General features: G+C 42.7%; 1 protein-coding gene across 5 annotated transcripts in view; it reads left to right on the forward strand.

Moving 5' to 3' along the window:
• Positions 1-20774, forward strand: part of TNIP1 (TNFAIP3 interacting protein 1) — a 91108-nt gene that overhangs the window by 58077 nt on the left and 12257 nt on the right. For all 5 annotated transcript variants that reach the window (XM_040440376.1, XM_040440398.1, XM_040440387.1 and 2 more), the window contains 9 exons: positions 595-789; positions 4297-4391; positions 5487-5610; positions 8972-9061; positions 10798-10863; positions 12845-12976; positions 14150-14278; positions 14387-14515; positions 18769-18894. In XM_040440376.1, coding sequence (XP_040296310.1) covers positions 595-789; positions 4297-4391; positions 5487-5610; positions 8972-9061; positions 10798-10863; positions 12845-12976; positions 14150-14278; positions 14387-14515; positions 18769-18894 — 1086 coding nt within the window. The remainder of the gene's footprint in view (positions 1-594; positions 790-4296; positions 4392-5486; positions 5611-8971; positions 9062-10797; positions 10864-12844; positions 12977-14149; positions 14279-14386; positions 14516-18768; positions 18895-20774) is intronic.

Here is a 20774-nt window from a genome sequence, read left to right on the forward strand (position 1 = left end):
CAGTCTAGCTGGAGCCATTGGAGGAGATTTATCTAAACTGGTGCAAAGGAATACTATTACACCTTTCATTTTCCAAAGAAACCCTGAAAAATGAAAGGTGGAATCTGTAGCAACTAGTTCTCCTCCATTGTGCTTTGACCATGTAACTCTCAAAAGATTTTTTTTTTTTTTTTTTTTTTTTTTTTAACACTGTCTAGTCAGCCTCGATTTTGGACAACCCCTTTAAATGGGACATTTAAAAAATACAATCCTCACAAAACAGTGCCCTCCTATGGCTATTTTGTCTGAAAAATAAAGGAGTTATGTCTATTTGAGGCAGTGTTCGAAAGTATGAAAAAGTCACTGCCAAAATGGTCTTTATGTTTAAAGTTAAAAAAAAATGGTACTGACTTTACGGGGATTATTGAATTAAATATCTGACCATCTTTCTGATCAGGACTTTCTACACCCGTTGTACTGGGTTAGAAAAACATGGCTGCCTTCTTCTAGAAACGGTGCCATACATATTCATGGGCTTCATTAAATTGACACAGCCTGTAGACAGAAGTGGTGTAGACCTGTACAACCCTCTGTAACTTGGTCCTTTTTTTGTAGAATCCTGGATTCTGTGAACAGAATGAGGATGACAATCTTCGTCATCACCTACAACGAATGGGGAATTCGTTAAGTATGTTTGCCGAGGAATCTGACCGAAACAGGCTTCTTAATCACATGAGCCGCCTGGTCCTGGAGTTTAACCGCCTGGCAGATAAAGTCCAGAAAAACGAGCAGCGGACATCGGTGTTACAGGTACAGGAGCGTGAGGACCTCTTCTCATGTACAGAGCACAATGATATGGGAATGCAAATTGTGATTTATTGCAATAATAGTTTTTATCATCTGATATAAAGGCCATGACTAAAGAGCAAACTCAGGTGCAAATAGGCTGGAGAAGATAGCTTAAAGGGGTTGTTATTAGAGGGTGGTCCCCAGTTTAGGATCCTCATCTATTCTCCAGACCAGAGAATGCCTACAATGAGCGTTTATCATTCAAAAGTGCCCAGCGCATCCATGTGTTACAAAGAATGTTAGTTTTAATTTTTTTTTGTGTAATGCATGTTTTTCCCTGTAGGGGCACTGCATGGAAATTGAACACTTAGGGGGATATTTACAGTCTCTTTACGCCTTGTCTTTTGGTGTTAATAAGTCTCCAAACCCGGTTTTGCAACTTTTTAAATGAAGTTTATGACTGCATCTTGCTGCAACTGGTGTTTTCACTCCTCCCTCGCCAGTTTCCGGTAAGGGGGCATGGCAAGAGTGGCGCGTGGGCAGAGCCATCAGCCTCAGCACGTTTATCATCATTTACGCCAGAAGCTGTCCTAAATGATGAGTGACATCTATGCTAGCTATGAGCTGGAGTACATTTCATCACCAAAATAAATCTGCACTTTGACCAAAATTAAGCTTAAAAATTGATCTTTATTATCAGCAATAAAAAGAATATCTTAAAAAAATAAAATAAATGCATCATATATTATATCAGATCCCCACAAGACAAGGAACTAGGGGGACATCTGCTGGCCAGAAGTTGGAATTACAGAAAGTCTTCTCAAATACTGCCAACCTACTCAAATACTAACAACCTACATCAGTCGCGTATTAGAAGAGGACAAAAGGGGTAGATTAGAGTCTAGCACATGGACTTTCGGAATAAGCATACACTTTATCATGAGACGCTCCATCCTCTGGCGTCGCAGGGCCCATCGAGACCTGTGTAGCACATGCCAGTCTTGGTAAATCTTGTCCTTAGTTCCTGACATAGTTTAGAGATAATTGCTGGGGGTTCCAGCAGCAGGATTACTGGGTCACAACCAGTATGGATGCCATTACTCCACATTAGTGGTTGTCACTTAGCCGCTGACTAGTGTGGCTCCACTTTGCCACTAGCAGGCGCTAAGACTTCCTCCTATATTTCACTGAATACTGTTTGTCAGCTCCTCTCAGCCAGTCAGGTGATGTCAGCAGCTCAGAATTACTCTGCCCAAATGTCCTTTTCAGTTGGATTCCAGGCACTGCATACAAACCGCAACTCAGATCTTTATAGGTGAAAAAACTTAGCACCCACTTGTTTAATACTTCTTGTAGGTACTCTTGTTTTAACCCCTTCTCGCTCAGCACTGTACTGTTATACCTCTAAGTAGTGAGTTAAAAGGCTTTTCCGAGATTTTTGTACTGATGACCTATCCTTGGGATAGGTCATCAGTATCTGATCGGTGGGGGTCTGACAACCGGGACCGCCGCCAATTGGCCCTTCTCACAGCTTACCAAGCACAGTGCCGTATATTGTATAGGTATTGTTCTCAGCCCTATTCACTTCAATGGGACAGAGCTGAGCCTAGGCCACGTAACCTAACTTTTCGTCACTCGACCTAGGGCAAGCAGCAAGAAGGCAGCAGCATTACTGCGAGCATCGGTGCTTTCTCTATACCAGTACCATAATAGTACAGCTCTTTGATAGCATGGGCGCAGATGTGCCTGTGCCATCGCATATGGTTACCAACTGTATGTTAACTCCGATCCCAGCAGTTTAACCCACTCTGATGCTGGCATCTGAGCACTTAGACAGAAGGGGGGAGCTGCGTATGTCCTCTGATCCACACTCCACAAAATTGATTGCGGAGTGTCTGGTCATTCTCATGTAAGCCAGGAGTCTTCTGAAGTCTCACATGCTTGCCACGTTCTGGGTGCCACTTCAGCCTGCCTCTGGCAGGATGTTATGGAGAACCCATCAGGCCTCTTTCACATGGACATGTCCGGATTAGGTCCGGATGCGTCCCGGTGCATTGCGGCAAACCCGCGCGAGTAGTTACCCAATTGCAGTCAGTTTTGACTGCGATTGCGTTCCGATGTTCAGTTTTTATTGCGCGGGTGCAATGTGTTTTGCACGCGCGTGATAAAAAACCGACTGTGGTACCCAGGCACGAACTTCTTAACAGAAGTTCCGTTTTGGGTTAGTTGTAGTGTAGATTGTATTATTTCCCCTTATAACATGGTTATAAGGGAAAATAATAGCATTCTGAATACAGAATGGATAGTACAATAGGGCTGGAGGGGTTAAAAAAAAAATAATAATAATTTAACTCTCCTTAATCCACTTGTTCGCGCAGCCGGCATTTCTTCTGTCTTCATCTGTGAGCAATAGAACCTTTTGATGACGTCACTGCGCTCATCACATGGTCCATAACATGATCCATCACCATGGTGATGGATCATGTGATGAGCGTAGTGACGTCATCAAAGGTCCTATTGCTCACAGTTAAAGACAGAAGAGATGCCGGCTGCGCGAACAAGTCGATTAAGGTGGGTTACATTTTATTTATTTTTTTAACCCCTCCAACCCTATTTTACTTAGCATTCTGTATTCAGAATGCTATTATTTTCCCTTATAACCATGTTATAAGGGGAAATAATAATGATCGGGTCCCCATCCTGATCGTCTCCTAGCAACCGTGCGTGAAAATCGCATTGCATCCGCACTTGCTTGTGGATGCTTGCGGTTTTCACGCAACCCCATTCATTTCTATGGGGCCTGCGTTACGTGAAAGACGCACAAAGAGGAGCATGCTGTGATTTTCACGCAACGCACAAGTGATGCGTGAAAATCACCGCTCATGTGCACAGCCCCATAGAAATGAATGGGTCCGGATTCAGTGCAGGTGCAATGCGTTCACCTCACGCATCACATCCGCGCGGAATACTCGCCCGTGTGAAAGGGGCCTAAGAGTCCCTATACACTGTATTAGACTGTATAGTTGATGTGATTGAAGGTCCAGGTCCCCTATGAGGACTAAAAGAACAGTTGAATAACTTTAAGAATATGAAAAAAATAAAATCATTATTATTTTTTTTTAAAGATAAACCTGACTTTGTGCTGCCATGTTCAAAAATGTCCATAATATTACTCATGTCATTTATTACACGTGGGGTGAATACCATAAAAAAAACTCCCCAGTGCTAGAGTAGTCATTTTTGGTGACATTGCATCCACAATTTTCCCCTTCGCCCCCCCCCCCCAAAAAAAAAAAAATAATATAAAAAATGGTCAACTATGAAAAAATAAAGCTTGCTTGCAAACCTTTTTTTTTATTAAGATTTTTGTTTATGGACGTGCAGACCACATGCCGAACGCTGCATAGTGATTTGCTGAATTTCAATATAACGGGAAAGCCTGTCTCAAGTATTGTTTGACCATTGTTGAGGCGCATGGGATGTGACTGAAAAAGTGTAGGAAAACCTTATTTATGTCCTTTTGTCCAGACTTTATGCGAGCAGCTGAGGAAGGAGAATGAGGATCTTCGGTCTAAACTGGAGGTTGAATGGAATCGGAGAACCCGGGCTGAGCAAGACATGAGGTGAGAGACCTCCGCTGTACAAGTGTCTACAGACCAAGATGTCTTACTGACTTGGGGGTCATTTACTAAAGACTTGCGTTTCACCCTCCATTCTTAGTAAAAAGCCCGTAAGCTACGCCCAGTTTATGAAGAGGCACAGGCGTCGTGATACATTTGTCACGTGTGTGAGGAGCTGGCTTGCATTTCATAAAAAAATAATAGTAAATGTGTTGGCTTGCTGTGGTCCACCCCTTCCACTAAGCCAAAGCGGCATAAAAACTCCTAAAGCTGCAGATTTATGTGAGACATGCCATTTGAACTAAAATGTGCAACTTTGCTACAGCAGAACTGGCCCGCGTTTAGTAAATGACCCCCATTGTTCTTTTTTCCCCACTGATTGTGCCACAAAATATACCTGTATAATCCGAACCTGATCCAACTAGGGGTTATAAAGTGACGTGCGGAATGGAGCTTGTCCTGTCATTTGGTCAAAGAGTCTAAACTAATGAATTGATTCAAAGCTGATGTTATATTCTAGAATGATCTTACAATTAAGGCTTCATGCACACGACCGTATGTATTTTGCGGTCCGCCAAAAATATGGATGACGTCTGTGTGCATTCCATATTTTGCTGAACGGAACAGCTGGCTCCTAATGGAACAGTCTTATCCTTGTCCGTAATGCGGACAATATTAGGACATGTTCTATTTTTCTACGGAACGGAAATACAGACATACGGAAAAGGAATGCACACAGAGTAAGTTCCGTTTTTTTCATTATTTTTTTTTGGGCGGACCCATAGAAATGAATGGTTCCGTATACGGTCCAAAAAAAATTTAAATGGAATGGACGCGGAAAGAAAATATGTTCCTGTGCATGAGCCCTAACTAAAACATGATAAAATGTGATGGAAAGTGCTCCTTTGTACAAACAGGAACGCACTACCCTAACATTACCAGTAGGGGGAAACGTCATCTAACATAAAGTATTGTATCCCTGCTCTTATGGTGGAGTCGCTTAATGTGCAGCTCCCCTGTATACTGTAAGGGGCTGAATATGTGGAATTATGGGTAAATCTCTGTCTGTGCTTTTTTCCTTTTTGTCTATATCTGCAGGTATGAAAATCTTGAGTTGAAAAAGTTGCTGTTGGATAGAGGGAAAGTGTCAGCAGCCACAAATGGCAGTACTCCAGGGGAGGGGGAGACCGTAGCCAATGTCGAAAATGCGACACATCAGCAGGTGAATAAACTTCCAACTATACTTTTGTGTCTTGTTATAATGCGTCCTGTTGGGGACTTGTCAGTGAAGAAAACATTAGGGTTGCTCACATGTATGGCGTCTCTGTTTTCAGTTAAAGGGGTATTCCTTCTTTTGGACATTGATATGTCATCAATATCAGATTGTGGGGTCTAACATCTGGCACCCCCACCAGTCAGCTGTTTTCGGCAACCATCGGCACTGGAAGCTAAACAGTGGACAGAGCCGGAAGCAGAAGGTGGCTGCCAAAAACAGCTGATCGGTGGGGATTTCAGGTATCGAATTACCACCGGTCTGATGTTGATGACCTATTATACCGATAGATCATAAATATCAAAAACCCGGAATACCCCTTTAACTCCCATTGAAAATCTACAAAAATATACGTATCGGTCAATGCATTGGAGGATGCGAATATGTCCTGGTCATGTGATGATCACTCAGGTGCTTGGCTCGTAACAGCGTAGTTATAATAGATCTGACTTAGGCTACTTTCACACTAGCGTTTGGGGCTCCGCTTGTGAGTTCCGTTTGAAGGCTCTCACAAGCGGCCCCGAACGGATCCGTCCAGCCCTAATGCATTCTGAGTGGATGCGGATCCGCTCAGAATGCATCAGTATGGCAGCGTTCAGCCTCCGCTCCGCTCAGCAGGCGGACACCCGAACGCTGCTTGCAGCGTTCGGGTGTCTGCCTGGCCGTGCGGAGGCAAACGGATCCGTCCAGACTTACAATGTAAGTCAATGGGGACGGATCCGTTTGAAGATGACACAGTATGGCTCAATTTTCAAACGGATCCGTCTCCCATTGACTTTCAATGTAAAGTCAAAACGGATCCGTTTGCATTATCATGAACAAAAAAAAAAAATTTTTTTTTTTTTTTTTTGTTCATGGTAATGCAAACGGATCCGTTCTGAACGGTTCTAAGCGTTTGCATTATAGGTGCGGATCCGTCTGGGCACATACCAGACGGATCCGACCTAAACGCAGGTGTGAAAGTAGCCTTATAAGGAGCCGTACAACCGATCTGCATCCTCTGGATGTAACCACTGAAGGTTTCTGTGGAATGACAGCAAGCAGAGATCTTGAAAACGGAGAAATCGATACAGAAAGTATATTGGAAACTTGTATTAGGCTACTTTCACATTATCGGCAGGCTGTTCCGGCGGGAGAACAGCCTGCCGGATCCGTGCTGCCGCTAGTGCATGCTTGCCGCCGGTAATCTGCTATGGCCCCATTCACTATAATGGGGACTGGCCGGAGGTCCAGCCGCAGCACGGCAAACATGCTGAGAGGCGGGCGGAATAAAACGACGACTTCCAGCGGCACGCATGCACTCGCGGCAGCACCGATCCGGCAGGCTGTTCTCCCGCCGGAGAAGGCTGCCGCTAATGTGAAAGTAGCCTTATATGTGGGAAAACTTTATTTTGCAGAAATCAGACTGTCCCTTCAAATCCCCTAGGTAGTGTCCTTTTAAGAAATGCCCCTTTTACCAGCATGAACATTTCCAGTTGTTAATTTTCAGCCCCTTTTGTAGCTTGAAGCCTGGAGATCAGCTGAGCGATATTGATCCGTCTTCTGAAACCCCCATTGATCAGATGTACTGTAAGCTGCATAGCGCCAAGTCTTTGCCTTGCTCTGTGTGTAATACATGGACTGGTCCAGCCCGAGCAAGAGTGCTTTGCTTTGTTAGTAGATCTTCGCTCATAGAAGAGGGTAGCACGCTAGGGACCCCCTACCCCACATGACGTCCACCACTTGTTGCCAAGGGACCCTTCTAACAAGTAGGGATTGTCCAAAGCAGAGAAGCTCCTCGTGGCTAAAGTGGGTTTACAGGGGTATAGCCTTCACATTTGTGTCGCCCGTGAAGAACCCAGACTTTGATAACCTGTCCAGAGAATAGGTTAACAGTATTAAAAATATAAAAGCAATATCGGAAGTTCTCAATGAACCCTGCTTGCTGTCATTCAGTAGGTACATCTGTTACATTCAGTGGATAAAAAAACAAAAACATCTGTCCCAGTCATGTGAGCTCTGATAACTGCGTGTCCATCACAAGAACGGGACAGATTTCTATCCACATGGTGTCATGGTGGTTCCTACTGAGTGACTGCTAGCAGAGATCTTGAAGAAGAAAATAGATCAGCAAATTGGATGCAATAAATAGCCATAATTTGCTGAAACTGTACTACCTCTTTAAGCACTTTCTCCTGATATATCTGTAAGGACAATCGCGGGGATTGTTCTCCTAGAAAGTTTAGATCCCGTTCTAATAGGGTTAGCATGCAATCTTCTTAGGCGGACTATCAGTTCAGGAAATTCTAGACCATATCCCGTAGGTTTCCATATAAAACTCCTCACATAACACCTTTATTATATCAAACTGCAGTTTAATCATGGTGTGAATGTGCTCCACAAGCATTATCGGCCTATTTCATCCTGTTTGTATTGATGCCACTTTACTCGCAGTCCCATGTAAAGCTGCAGACTTAATTTAAAGGCAATGGACATCTTTGGAGCCATTTTTATTGATTTCAATGTATTTTGCGCTGTATTTTGTTAGTTTCATCTAGCTGCTGCAGCCTGTGTGTATCACAGTATGTAGCAGCCACATCCGGCCGGCAGTGTTATGGCTCCTTCTCCAAAGTCTGACCTCCCCTGAACAATCTTCTAAGCTGATTTATGATCAAATGTAAGCTCAACTTTGAGGTGGTCAGAAGAGAGGAGCTGGAGACTGAGCGATCCAACAAGCTCTCTGATTGATTTAGTTGTGAACAGCCTTCTGGGGCCTCCTGCACACAACCATATCCGCTTTGCGGACAGCAAATTGCAGATCCGTAAAATACGGATCCTGCAATTTTCGTGGGACACACTATGAAAAAAAAAGAAGCTAATTCTTGTCTGAAAAACGTACAAGGATAGGACCTGTTCTAGAACAGGGGTAGGCAACTCACAGAAATGGATGGAGCATGCTGGGAATTGTAGTTTCACAACAGCTGGAGTGCCGAGGCCTGGCTGCATGGATGTGGACAGCACTCGGATGACATCTGTGTGCTGTCCGTTTTTTGTTTTTTCCGGACACATAGAAATTAATGGGCCCGTGTGCGATCTGCAAAAAAAAAAAAGTGGATCGGACACAGACCAAAAATACGGTCAAGTGCATGAGACCTTACTGAGATACATAGAAACTGAAGCAAACTAAATGAAAGCCTATTCCATAAATGTGATCTGCCACCGACTCCACAGAACAGAGAATTCTCAGGATTTGGGGCTCTAATCATGCCCATTCCTGACACTTTGTTCCAGTTTATCCACGCTGAATGTTAATTTTATTTCTTGATTCCAGACCGCCAAACTGCTGGAAAAACCTTCCAATAAAGACCAAGTTGGGTCCTTGTTGAAGAAAGTGAAAATTCTAGAACATCAGAGGACAGAGGTGAACAAATGTCTTACATGGAAATGTGAAGCATGAACTTGGTTCTAGCCTCTGGTTTTACGCTACACTTGTATTCTAGACAGCGGCATACATAGAAATGTCCTATTATATGCATTGTAACCAAATCGGATGTTACTTATGTGATTCCCTGGTATACAAGTGTCACCTCTCCAAAAATAAACGCACACTTTAAAGGGAAAGAGGCCTAACTGACTTGTGCTGTATTACATTTTGGGAGATTTCAGACTAGTATAAAGACAACTCTTTCTGCGACAACCTTGGAGGAGCTGGAGTGGAGGATAGGGATGGTAGTGGCTTTGGCTGTCAGTCAATCATAACGACTTTCAACACACTGTTGTTCCCTAGGACCATGCATTGGAAGGAGGGTTCACCCTTTCTTACCCTGGGGCACACCCAGGTTCTGGGGCCCCTGCCTGATGGCAGTTTGGGTGCCTATGATGGCAAGTTTCTGTATGGGTGCAAGGCAGGGCCTGTAGAGTGCAATGGTCAACGTATGTTATAGGAGTCGGAAAACCACGCCAGAGGGAGAAGAAACCTCTTTCTTTACTGTAGTGCAAAATGGGAGTTGTAGTACATCCCACTATAGCAGTCACAGTTCCAACTGTACACAGTGCTATCCTTTCCCAGATGGTGATGTATGAGTTTAGGCAAGAATGGGAGTTATGGCCCTCTTTGTTCACTTTCTTAGTAAAGTCTCTCTCAGCAGAATCTATGGCTGGCAACAGTACCTTGGCAATATTGGCTGTAGTGTTCAGTCTGCAGGATACAGGGTTTTGAAGGCACGTCTGGCTAGGACATGTCCACGTGTGAAGGATGTCTTAATGGTGGCCCTAACAGCAGCAAAGTCAGAATGGCTGTAGTAGCAGGTTACCTTGCTGACTCCTATGATTGGCCATGCAGATTCTAAGTTCTCCTTTTATCTTCCTCTCTTTCTCTTCTTTGCTTTCTCTCTTTTTGTGGATCTTGCAGATATCTGATAGTCTCTGAAGTTTTTTTGGGCCTTAAAAGAGGGAGCATAGCTCGCTGCTTCCTTCCTCTCTGAACTCGTCTAGACTGACTGAGCTAGGGCGGATACTAAATCTCCACTTAACCTTCTAATAAAAAGGCTGAAACGGGAGTATGAAACCTGATTGTGCCATCCGTACACCGCTATACTGGGTGCAATAGATTACATTGACAATACATGACATAATTTTAAATAACAAACCAAGAGCAGATACTTCCTGCTTCGGGTAATGCATTTCCAATATACAAGTCACTTGAAAGGACTGAATAAACAGGTGACTTGTGTATTATGGGCTGTACATACACATGACTCTTGCAGCCATTCATTGGCCTCAGCGGTGATGTTCGTATGTATTCAACCCCTTTTGAATACCTGCTGTAACCTCGGATCGCATCTGAAAAGTGCAGACTTGGCATAGCCTTGTGTAACATGGTCACCCATTTACTTGGCTACCTGAAGGTTTCTTTGGCAGCAGCAATTGGTTGTCGGGGCTTTCAGCAGCCAGACGCACTGTGATAAGCTGATCGATGGGGTGCCTTCATATTGAGAAGGGATTGTCAGTTGGGGGCAACCCCACTGTTAAATGGCATTCAATGTTAAACTGTGCTTAGTTTTCGCCTTGCAGGATAGCCTCTTGTACTGCTGATATCACTCATTTTCGTTTTACTTAATTCCAAGTCTTCCATAACTTCTTTTTTTTTTTCTTCAGCTCCTAGATGTGAATAAGCAGTGGGATCAGCAGTTCCGCTCTATGAAACATCAGTATGAAGAGAAGGTACTCTATTGTTATCATATACATACTCCTGCTCGTATTGATAATATCTAATCATCCGTAAGTTATGATTTTTATCTAGCTCAATTGATATTGATCTGGATAAAATCTAGCCTTCTATTTAGTTTCTAGTGGTGATAATCACATTAAAAATGCTGTCCAATATTAGAATATATTATAGAGCAGTGTTTCTCACCCTTTTCACGCCATCTGCGTTCCAACCAAGTATCCCCAAGCGATAGGGATGAAGGTTAACACGTAAGGCTATTCTCACACCTCTGTCAGCTTCTGTTCTGATTTTCGGTCAGCAGTTTCTTCAGATTTGACGGAAAGAACAGTGCAGCATGCAGTACTAGTCTTCCTGTCTGAATACCACATCAGGGCCCATGATAATGGTATACTACCAAGCATACAGGAGAATATAGCACTGCATACCTATTTCAGCCAGTGAAGACTCCTCTGAGGGAGATGTTCTCTTTCCTTTCTTTCATTTCGACCAAACCGCCATGACAGCCTCTTCCAGCTACTTCTGTCCTGTGCAGAGTTTGCCACCCAAGCATCTTATATTCCTCACTTTTCTTAATCTTCTGCCCCCATGTCAACACAGACTTGGTGACCCCACAGTGTCCTCCTGCTGCGACTCCCAAACTGTGCCCACTGTGCTCCTCAGTGCCCCTAAATACTATACTGAAGAAACGGATAGCCACCCTGCAATTACTAGTAGCATACAAGTAGTGTCCCCTTCGATAATTATTGCCACACAGTGCCCTCAAAAATAACTTTGACCAGCAAGTAGTGCCCCTGACAGTAATAGTGCCACAAACAGTGTCCCCCAAAATTGACTTTGCCAAGCTGATACTGTGGCAGGGAGCCCCCCACATTTCCCCCAATAGTAGTAATGCTTCTCCAACATTAATAATAGTGCCCTCCATAGTTTGACCAACAGTAATTCCCCATAGTTTTCCTAGTAGTAATAATGCACCCATAGTGTTCATAGTAGCAGTAAGCTCCCCTTAGTCCTCCAATTGTAATAATTCCCCGCCCTATCGTGCACCAATAGTAATCAAGCCCACCATAGTGCCCCCAGTAGTTATAATTTCCCCTATAGGGCCTCCATTAGTAGTAGAAGCACACTATAATGCCATCAGTAGTAATAAACTTGCCATAATGTGGCAGTTATATAATAATGCCCCGTATAGTGCCCCCAGTAGTAATAATGCTATCTATAGTGCCCCGTTTGTACTATTGCCCTCCTTTAGTGCTCCACTAGTAATAAAGCCTACTATAGTGCCCACAGTAGTAGTAATGCTAGCTATAATGCCTCACTAGTACTATTGCTCTCTTATAGTGGCTCCAGTAGTAATAAAGCCCCCATAGTGTGCCCCCATAGCAAGAATGCCCTCTCTTATAGTGCCTCCAGTAGTAATAAAGCTCACTATAGTGCTTCCCAGTAGTACTAAAGGCCCTGTTTACTAGTAATAAAGACCCCCTAGAGTGGCCCAATACTATGCTACCCTAAGATGGCAAAGTAAAATAACAAAATGAAATACCTCCCTTCCATTCCATTGTCGGCCTCTTATGGCCCGTGTCCTAAACGGCCTGGGTTCCAGCTCAGCTGTTTGCAATGACGCAGCTTGAGAAACACTGTCGCAGAACAGGATAAACCTGTGCAGATAGATCTATAGTGTGGATTGAAACCCCAGTCCAGTGGGTGGAGTATGTCTGTCACTTAGTAGGACTGCCCATTAGACTCTTTAGTATGTATAGAACCTTGCGTGATTTGTGTGATTGGAAATAAAGCTATGTAATAAATCCTTAGTTTGGGAGTATGACCATGATTCTTCCATTATAAACGTTGTTTAGTGATGTCATCACATAACCTGACGCTTCATGTCTTTTCACTCACTAGTAGAGTCCTACTGGTTTCTTAAAAGGGTTGTCTGAGCTTTTGATATTCAATTGACAATATATGTCTATAAAACAGATCACGTCTCTACGCCAGAAACTTTCACAAGCTGCCAAATCTGAAAGTGAGCAAGAGGCTGAAAGGGATCGGAAGCAGAGAGACTTTGACCGCAAACTTCTTCTGGCTAGAGACAAAATAGAGGAAAAGGAGGTAAACCGTTCATCCATTACAATAAAACCGCTGACAGGTGAAGTGAATAGCACTTGGTAACTTGTGACAATGGTACCTGTCAAAGAGTGGGATATATGAGGCAGCAAGTGAACAGTCAGTCCTTGGAGATGTTGTGTTGGAAGCGGAAAAGGATCTGAGCAACTTTGACGAGGACAAAATGGTGATGACTAGATGACTTGGTCAGAGCATGTCCAGAATTGTAGGCTTTGTGTGGTGTTCCTGGTGTGCAGTGGATAGAAACTTCCAAGTGGTCCAACAAAGGACAATCAGTAAATCTGCAATGGGATCATGGACCCCCAATGCTCTTTGATGTACATGAGGAGGGAAGGCTAGCTGTCTAGTCCGATGCCACAGAAAAGCTACTCTATGATACTGCCAGAGATGGCTGAGCGCTCTACTTGGCTATCTCCAGCAGTTGGAGTGGCAGCGCACATGTGTCACCACCGTGATCCATTCATATGGAAAACACAGGCCAACTCTTCTTATGATTGGCGGGGCACCAGGTTGGTCCTGTGGATAGAGGATAGTTTTTTTTTTTGTTATGGGACAACCCCTTAAAGGACCTGCTACTAAAGTCTTGGTGCCAGATGCCACCGGCCACCTTGAGAGGTCTTGTGGAGTCCTTGCCTCGATGGGTCAGGGCAGTTTTTGTGGAACAGGGGGGAACCTACACAGCTTAAATGTTCTGGCTGTATAGGGTGTTGGTGCTCCGATGTGATCAGTGTAAAGTGAATCTGTCTTTCCATATTGTTACAGCTGGGCAGGTGCTTATTCACATGAAAATTACACTGCAAGAAACTTGTAATATCGGTAGCCCATTAAAATAAAGGTACTAGAAGGGTTTTTATAAAAATAAAAAAAATGCATTAAAGGGATTTTACTGTCATAGAAAGTGATGGCATATCGACCGCCAGGACCTCCACAATCCCATTATCGACCTCTTTGGCCCCGTTATTCTCTGCATTTCTGAGGGTCATAAAGTGATGGCATATACTTTCCTAGCAATAGGCCACGACTTTCTTGAATGGGAAAACCCCAGAGGTATGGTGTTTTGAAGTTACATACCCAAAGCCTAAGGCTAAATGTCGCCATTCTATGATGGCCCTGTGTATCCCATTCTAAAACTGAAATTCTTCTTTTATACCTTCACAGTCGCAAATTCAGAAGCTGGAGTCTGAGATAAGGGATTTGAAGCAGAAGAACAAGTTCCTTCATGACCAGTTGAGCTCCACCAGCAGACAGCGGGAATACCAGGAGCGAGAGATCAGCCGGCTGAATAAAGTAATTATGATCAACTATAGGATTCTTCTAAAGTCCTCAACTGTGACAGAGAAAATTTTTAAGAACATTTTTGTGGACTTGTTGGATTAAGTCTTGTTGTCTTCATAGGCACTCGAAGAAGCTTTAAAGCTGCAGGGATCAGCTCCACGTTCTCCATCTTTCATTTCCTCCACAGAGGAGACAGGGCTCCTTCAGCGCCAAGAACTTATTACTCAGATTGATCTGCTCAAACAACAGGTAACCTCCCCCATTTTACTCCAGGGAAACTGATGCCCTCAAGTAATATAGCTTTACCTAGCAAGGGCATCTTCTGTTTTTGCAAGAGTGGTAAAGTGTAAGGCTGGTTTCACACGGGCGTTGCGGGAAAAGATGCGGGTGCGTTGCGGGAACATGTGCGATTTTTCCGCGCAAGTGCAAAACATTGTAATGCGTTTTGCACGCGCGTGAGAAAAATCGGCATGTTTGGTACCCGAACTTCATCACAGAAGTTCGGGTTTGGGTTAGGTGTTGTGTAGATTGTATTATTTTCCATTCTAACATGGTTATAAGGGAAAATAATAGCATTCTTAATACAGAATGCATAGTACAATAGGGCTGGAGGGGTTAAAAAAAATAAATAAATTTTTAACTCCCCTTCATCTACTTGTTCGCGCAGCCCGGCTTCTCTTCTGTCTTCTTCTTTGAGGAATAGGACCTTTGATGATGTCACTGTGCTCATCACATGGTCCATCACACGATCTTTTACCATGGTGATGGATCATGTGATGAACCATGTGATGAGCTCAATGACGTCACCACAGGTCCTTTTCCTACTGCACAGCAAAGATGAATGAAGACAGAAGAGAAGCCGGGCTGCGCGAACAAGTGGATTAAGGTGAGTTAAATTATTTTTTTTATGTTTATTTTATGTTATAAGGCATGTTGAAGTTGTCATTCTCATGAAGCATTCTTCCGATTTATGCTACTACGTATCTTATATCTCAATAAAAAGATATTGAACCATAACCATGTTATAAGGGAAAATAATAAAGATCGGATCCCCATCCCGATCATCTCATAGCAACCGTGCGTGACATATGGCAGACATATGGGGAATGTTAAGTAATAAATATTTTATGAGGTATCACTTTCTGTTTTAAAAGCAGAGAAATTGACATTTTGAAAATTTGCTAATTTTTTTAATATCTTTGATAAATTTGGGATTTTTTCATAAATAAAGTAGAAATATATTGACTCAAATTCACAATCTCAGAATGGCTTGGATAAATAAGTGTTTCAAAGCTATTACCACATAAAGTGACACGTGTCAGATTTGCAAAAAATGGCCTGGGCAGAAGGGCAAAAACTGGCCTGGGGTAGAGGGGGTTAAGACTTAAATGGAGCACGTTCAACCATCTCAGTGAAATGGACAAACAATAAGGAAAATAACAAACAGCAGGTGGCGCTATACAGATTCATTTTGTTGAATAGCTCACTGGCTATACAAATTTTTTAATCACATGCAATTACAAAAGTAGTCAGATCCAGGTGCTGGTTTGAAACGATAGAATATGCTTTGTGACACAACCCCTTTAATGGCATGTGATGCTTATCTAATAAAATGTTGTCTTTGCGGATGGACCTAATAGGGCAGATACAAAGGTGTTGTTAACGGTCTTTTGCGTCATCTGATGCAGCAGATCCACATTTGTTATCTATTATTTCCTCTTTAGTTAATATAATCTTTGAGCAAGAGATTATTGAAGGTTCCTGAGCTTCTGTGATGCAACTCATTTATGGTGATGAATGTTCTGGCAGGAGGTCAAGTCCATCTGCTTCACTGACTATTAATACAGTTGATAATCCCCAGTTGGACCAAGACGTTCATCCTGTACATCCTGCAAAGTATCGAATGATTTCATTATTTTTTTGGGGACTGAGCTGCAGTACGAGTCTCAGCCTGGCATCTGGATACACATTGAGGGGTTCATTACTCACTTGATCTTGGCTGCCCCTGGGGTCCTTTTGGGGTCTTGGGGGGTTAGACCCCCCGCATTGAACATTGATAATCTTAATGAAACCAAATCAATGTTTTAGACTCTGTAAGCCCTCAATGTGGCTGTATTTACTATATATTTTCCTGCTTTCTAGGACTAGTTGGATATTTTAAGTGGTTGACTATAGGCAATAGGTTATTGCAAAGATAACTGAATAGTAAACTGATGGCCTATCTGTATAGGGGTCAGAACAGCCATTTTTATATTTAACTTGATTTGGGAATGGGGCATTTGGAGTTCTGCAACACAGTAACCCTTTGAAAGTTGGGTTGTCTTTTATTTGCTACAAGCAGCGCCACTCTTGTGCATGGGTTTTATCTATTGCAGCTGATACAAGTCAAGTAAAGGGACTGCAATACCAGACACAGCCCAGTTTCTGGAAAACGAGATGACTCCTTTATGCTAATCTTGGACGGCCCTTTATTAAAACTGGTTGGTTGTGATAAGACGGTGTATGGTTTGTAAGTCTATCTATAGACTATATACCATTTTCAATTTTCATACCTTAGGGCGCTTTTACACAGGCCAGTAGAGCAGGCAGTGATGGGGGAAGGAGGAATGTTCCTTCCCCATCACTGCCCCCTGAATTTACATGCAGCGATCATTGGTGATGTGTGAGGATAAATGATGATGGCAACGATTCCGCCTCACCATACTGGTCCAGTCTTGGTAAGCAGCACATCCTTATAAATGTCTGATTTTTGGGTGCTTCGGGAAAGATGTGATTGACCATTAAATAAGCGTTTGCTCTTTTGTTAGGTGATCGGCGGCACATTTACAGGAGCCAGTTATTGAGTACGACTGTTCAGTCCTCATAATTGCCCCATCTTTGACCCATGTAAAAGTGCCCTAAGACATATTTTGTAAATCCAGGGCTTTATGACTTGGCAAATGTCATAAATCCTGTTATCAGTCCCTTAATCGCTTTTAATTACCTTTGTGTGTTCTCTTTAAGAAGGTGTATTTCACTAATCCACTGATTTGAAGGATTTAGCAAGCATTAGGACATCTCGCTGTTGGCCGCCTCATAGCTGAACCTTTATATTTCTTGTACAGTACATCACTTACTTCTAGGTTGAAAACAGACTTGTATTGTATAGTCTTGGGAATGAAATGACTTTTTTTTTTTTAAGTAATTGCTTCTTTGCACATAAGTGGCTATCATTTACCCTTGTCTAGATATATCCTGTATGGTAATGTTCTAATGCTTTGCATGTCTTGAAGCGTTTTGCCAAGTTTTTAACTTATCCCCTATCCACAGGGTAGGGGAAAATTAACTGATCGCTGGGGTCTAACCGCTGGGATCCCCCACCAATCCCACTACATTCCTTCTCTATGGGACTCCCGGAAACAGCTGAACACTGTACTCTGCTATCTCCAGCACTCCCATAGAGAGTGAATGGAGCAGAAGGGTGTGTGCCCGACCTTCCACTCCTTTTGATCAGGAGAATAGGATCGGTGGTCAGACCCCCAACAATTAGTTAATTTTTCCCTATCCTGTTGATAGGGGATAAGTTGGAAACTTGACACAAACCTTTAATCACTGGTGCTGAATGATACATTGTTTGTCCAGAATCTGGGTGACTGCTTCCCTGTAAATCCTTAGGCAGGAAACTTCTTCAGTTCAGTTAATTCAGATGACTTGCGGTCATGCTATGTGGTTTTCTTGCTTATGGCATGTCCACTCAAGTGGTTGGATCCATTTTCTATTTGGAGAAATAGTCATGTACGGACCATTCACTCTCTCCTTTTAAAGCCTATGGAATATGCAGATACAACCGAGTACATTTACTTGACAGTTTCTTTATTACATGGGTTAAAAAGACAGGGGTTCATGAAGTTCATCCTTTGTTAGGTCAGTTCTACAGCATTAACTGTTTGATTATAACCCTCAGTGTCATTTTCTATTAGATAAACCTATAGCCTTATAAACACTGACATAGTTTCTGCCATTACTACCTCTTGGGGGGGGGGGGGGGGGGGGGAGGGGGCAATCAATACTTTGAGTACTCTAACTGTGACTAAGCCTTTCCTGTATTGATGTCTAAATCACTGTTGACCAGACGTATTTATACATGTAAATGAGATCACCTCTGAGGAGTCTTCTCCAACCTCTGGGCCTCCAGTCTAGGATTTAAAGCGCATCACTATGATAAAGTTCTGACTGCCTGCAGCCACCACTAGGTGGAGCTGTCTGAACTCAGATTTATTCTGTTCAATGCGAGCTGTATAATAATAATAAGAAGCCTGAATAAACATTTTGAAATGAATCCTCAAAAAAAAAATTGAGCCTACTAATGAAATGTTGTTATACAGTCTCGTAACTGTCAGATGTTGGAGGAATAACGTTAATGTGGATACGCATTGTATAACCTGGTGCATTCTTTCGTAGACTTGTGTACTAAGTAGTTACATGTGGGTATATAATACTGCATCCCTTAACCTCTTTTATAGGTAGCCATCTTTGAAGAAGACTTTAAGAGGGAACGCAGTGATAGAGAACGTATGAATGAGGAGAAGGAGGACCTGAAACGAGAGATGGAACAGCTTCAAACACAGCTGGCCCAGGCCAACACAAAGGTGAATTATCTCTGGTTTTATGTCATGCTGCCTCCTGTGGTATGGAAAAGCAAAATAAATGCCCTAACTTTTAGTTAAATAGGACCTGTCCCTTGCATTCCATTAGAAATAGCAACTTTGGAACAGCTGTTCTGTAACATTCCTCTGTTATTTCTCCTAGAAATGTATGAATAAATTGCTTGCTTTTCTCGTCGTCTGAGAGATGTGTGTCGACATATTCTAACACTGTAAGCACTGATTCTGCCCCCCAAGCTGTCAATTGCTAGTTGTCAGTGTAGTCATACATTTCTAGGAGGAATAACAGAGGAATGATGCAACTTTAAGCTCTAAGAAAAGATGTACCAAAACGATCACAGAGAATAAATGTATTAGTACAGGAGAGCTGACAGATGCTCTTTAAAATGAATGAGAACATTTGCCATTAGATGAAATATTTATGAACTACCTTCGAATCAAAGTTTTACCCACAAATCTATTATTCCCATATCACTTTGCCCAGTTATCCTTGGTTTACCTGTCTGCTATGACTCATTGGCGTCTCAGATATTTTGGACCTACATGCCATAACCATTTTATTTTTTGCATCTCTATGTTCCAAGAGCCTTAACTTTTTTTAATTTTTCAATTAACCTCATGAGGTCTTGTTTTTTTGCAGGGCATGTTGTATTTGTAATGGCACCGTTTTGGGGTAAATATAGTTAAAAGCTTTTAGCAATTTTCTTTTGGAGGGGTGGAGAAAATTGAAGCTTTGCAGTTTTTTGTTTTTTTCACGTTTAGTTTTTATGACCTTCACTGTGATATGATGAATTTATTCTGAAAATCAGTATGATTGATACCAAATTTTATATTTTTTCATGTACTAATACTTTTACACAATGAAAACAAACCTCTTGGCTGCACATTATATATTTTCCTGCTGACAGAGCTGTATGAGGGCTTGTTTGTTGCAGGATGCGCTGTATTTTTTATTGGTACCATTTCTCAATACAGTACAACAGTAAGACTTTAAGGCTAAATGCACACAATCAGGATTGCGTGCGGAAAATCCACACCGTAGGTCATGTACATTGTATTCTATGAGAATTAGAAATTCTCCATGCACACGATGCACATTTTTTTTCTGTGCGGATTTTGACCTGCGGTGCGGATTTTAAAATCCGCAGCATGTCAACTTATTTTAATTTTCTTGACTGGATTGTCTTCATTCACTTAGTAAAATCCGCATGCGGAAAATCCGCACGCAAATCCGCACCAATTGATGCAGATTGACCGCACAGATTTGCCTGCAAACACCTGCTGATTCTCGGCACATGAATCCTGAACGTGTGCATGTACCCTAAGAGGCAAGGTGAGCACAAACTTGTTTTACATGATATTTACCATATAGGACAGTGGTGGCGAACCTATGGCACGGGTGCAAGAGGCGGCACTCAGAGCCCTCTCTGGGGGCACCCGCACCCTGGAAAATGTCCATGGTGTACCAATATGCCTTAGACCTTTCCTGCCATTCATCAGCGCAGGACGCACTATGAACGGCACAGGCAGCGCACTGTTATAGGCGGCTATTATAGCTAAATGATAAAATACATGGAAGATATGCTATATTGGACTGTAGGATTCAGGGTAAATTGCCGTGTTGGCACTTTGTGATTAATAAGTGGGTTTTGGGTTGCAGTTTAAGCCCTTGGTCTGTAAAAGGTTCACCATCACTGATATAGGATATCAGATGGCATAGGCTCAGCCAGGGCCGGCTTGAGGTTTATGTGGACCCTTGGGCGATAAAGTCTCAGTGGGCCCCCTTACACAGTGATAACTCTGAGTACAAATAATATAGTAGATATCACCTGCAGTCCTATGTAACAGCACACTATCTGACTGAG

The sequence above is a fragment of the Bufo bufo genome, chromosome 1, assembly GCF_905171765.1.
Source record: "Bufo bufo chromosome 1, aBufBuf1.1, whole genome shotgun sequence".
Taxonomy (NCBI): domain Eukaryota; kingdom Metazoa; phylum Chordata; class Amphibia; order Anura; family Bufonidae; genus Bufo; species Bufo bufo.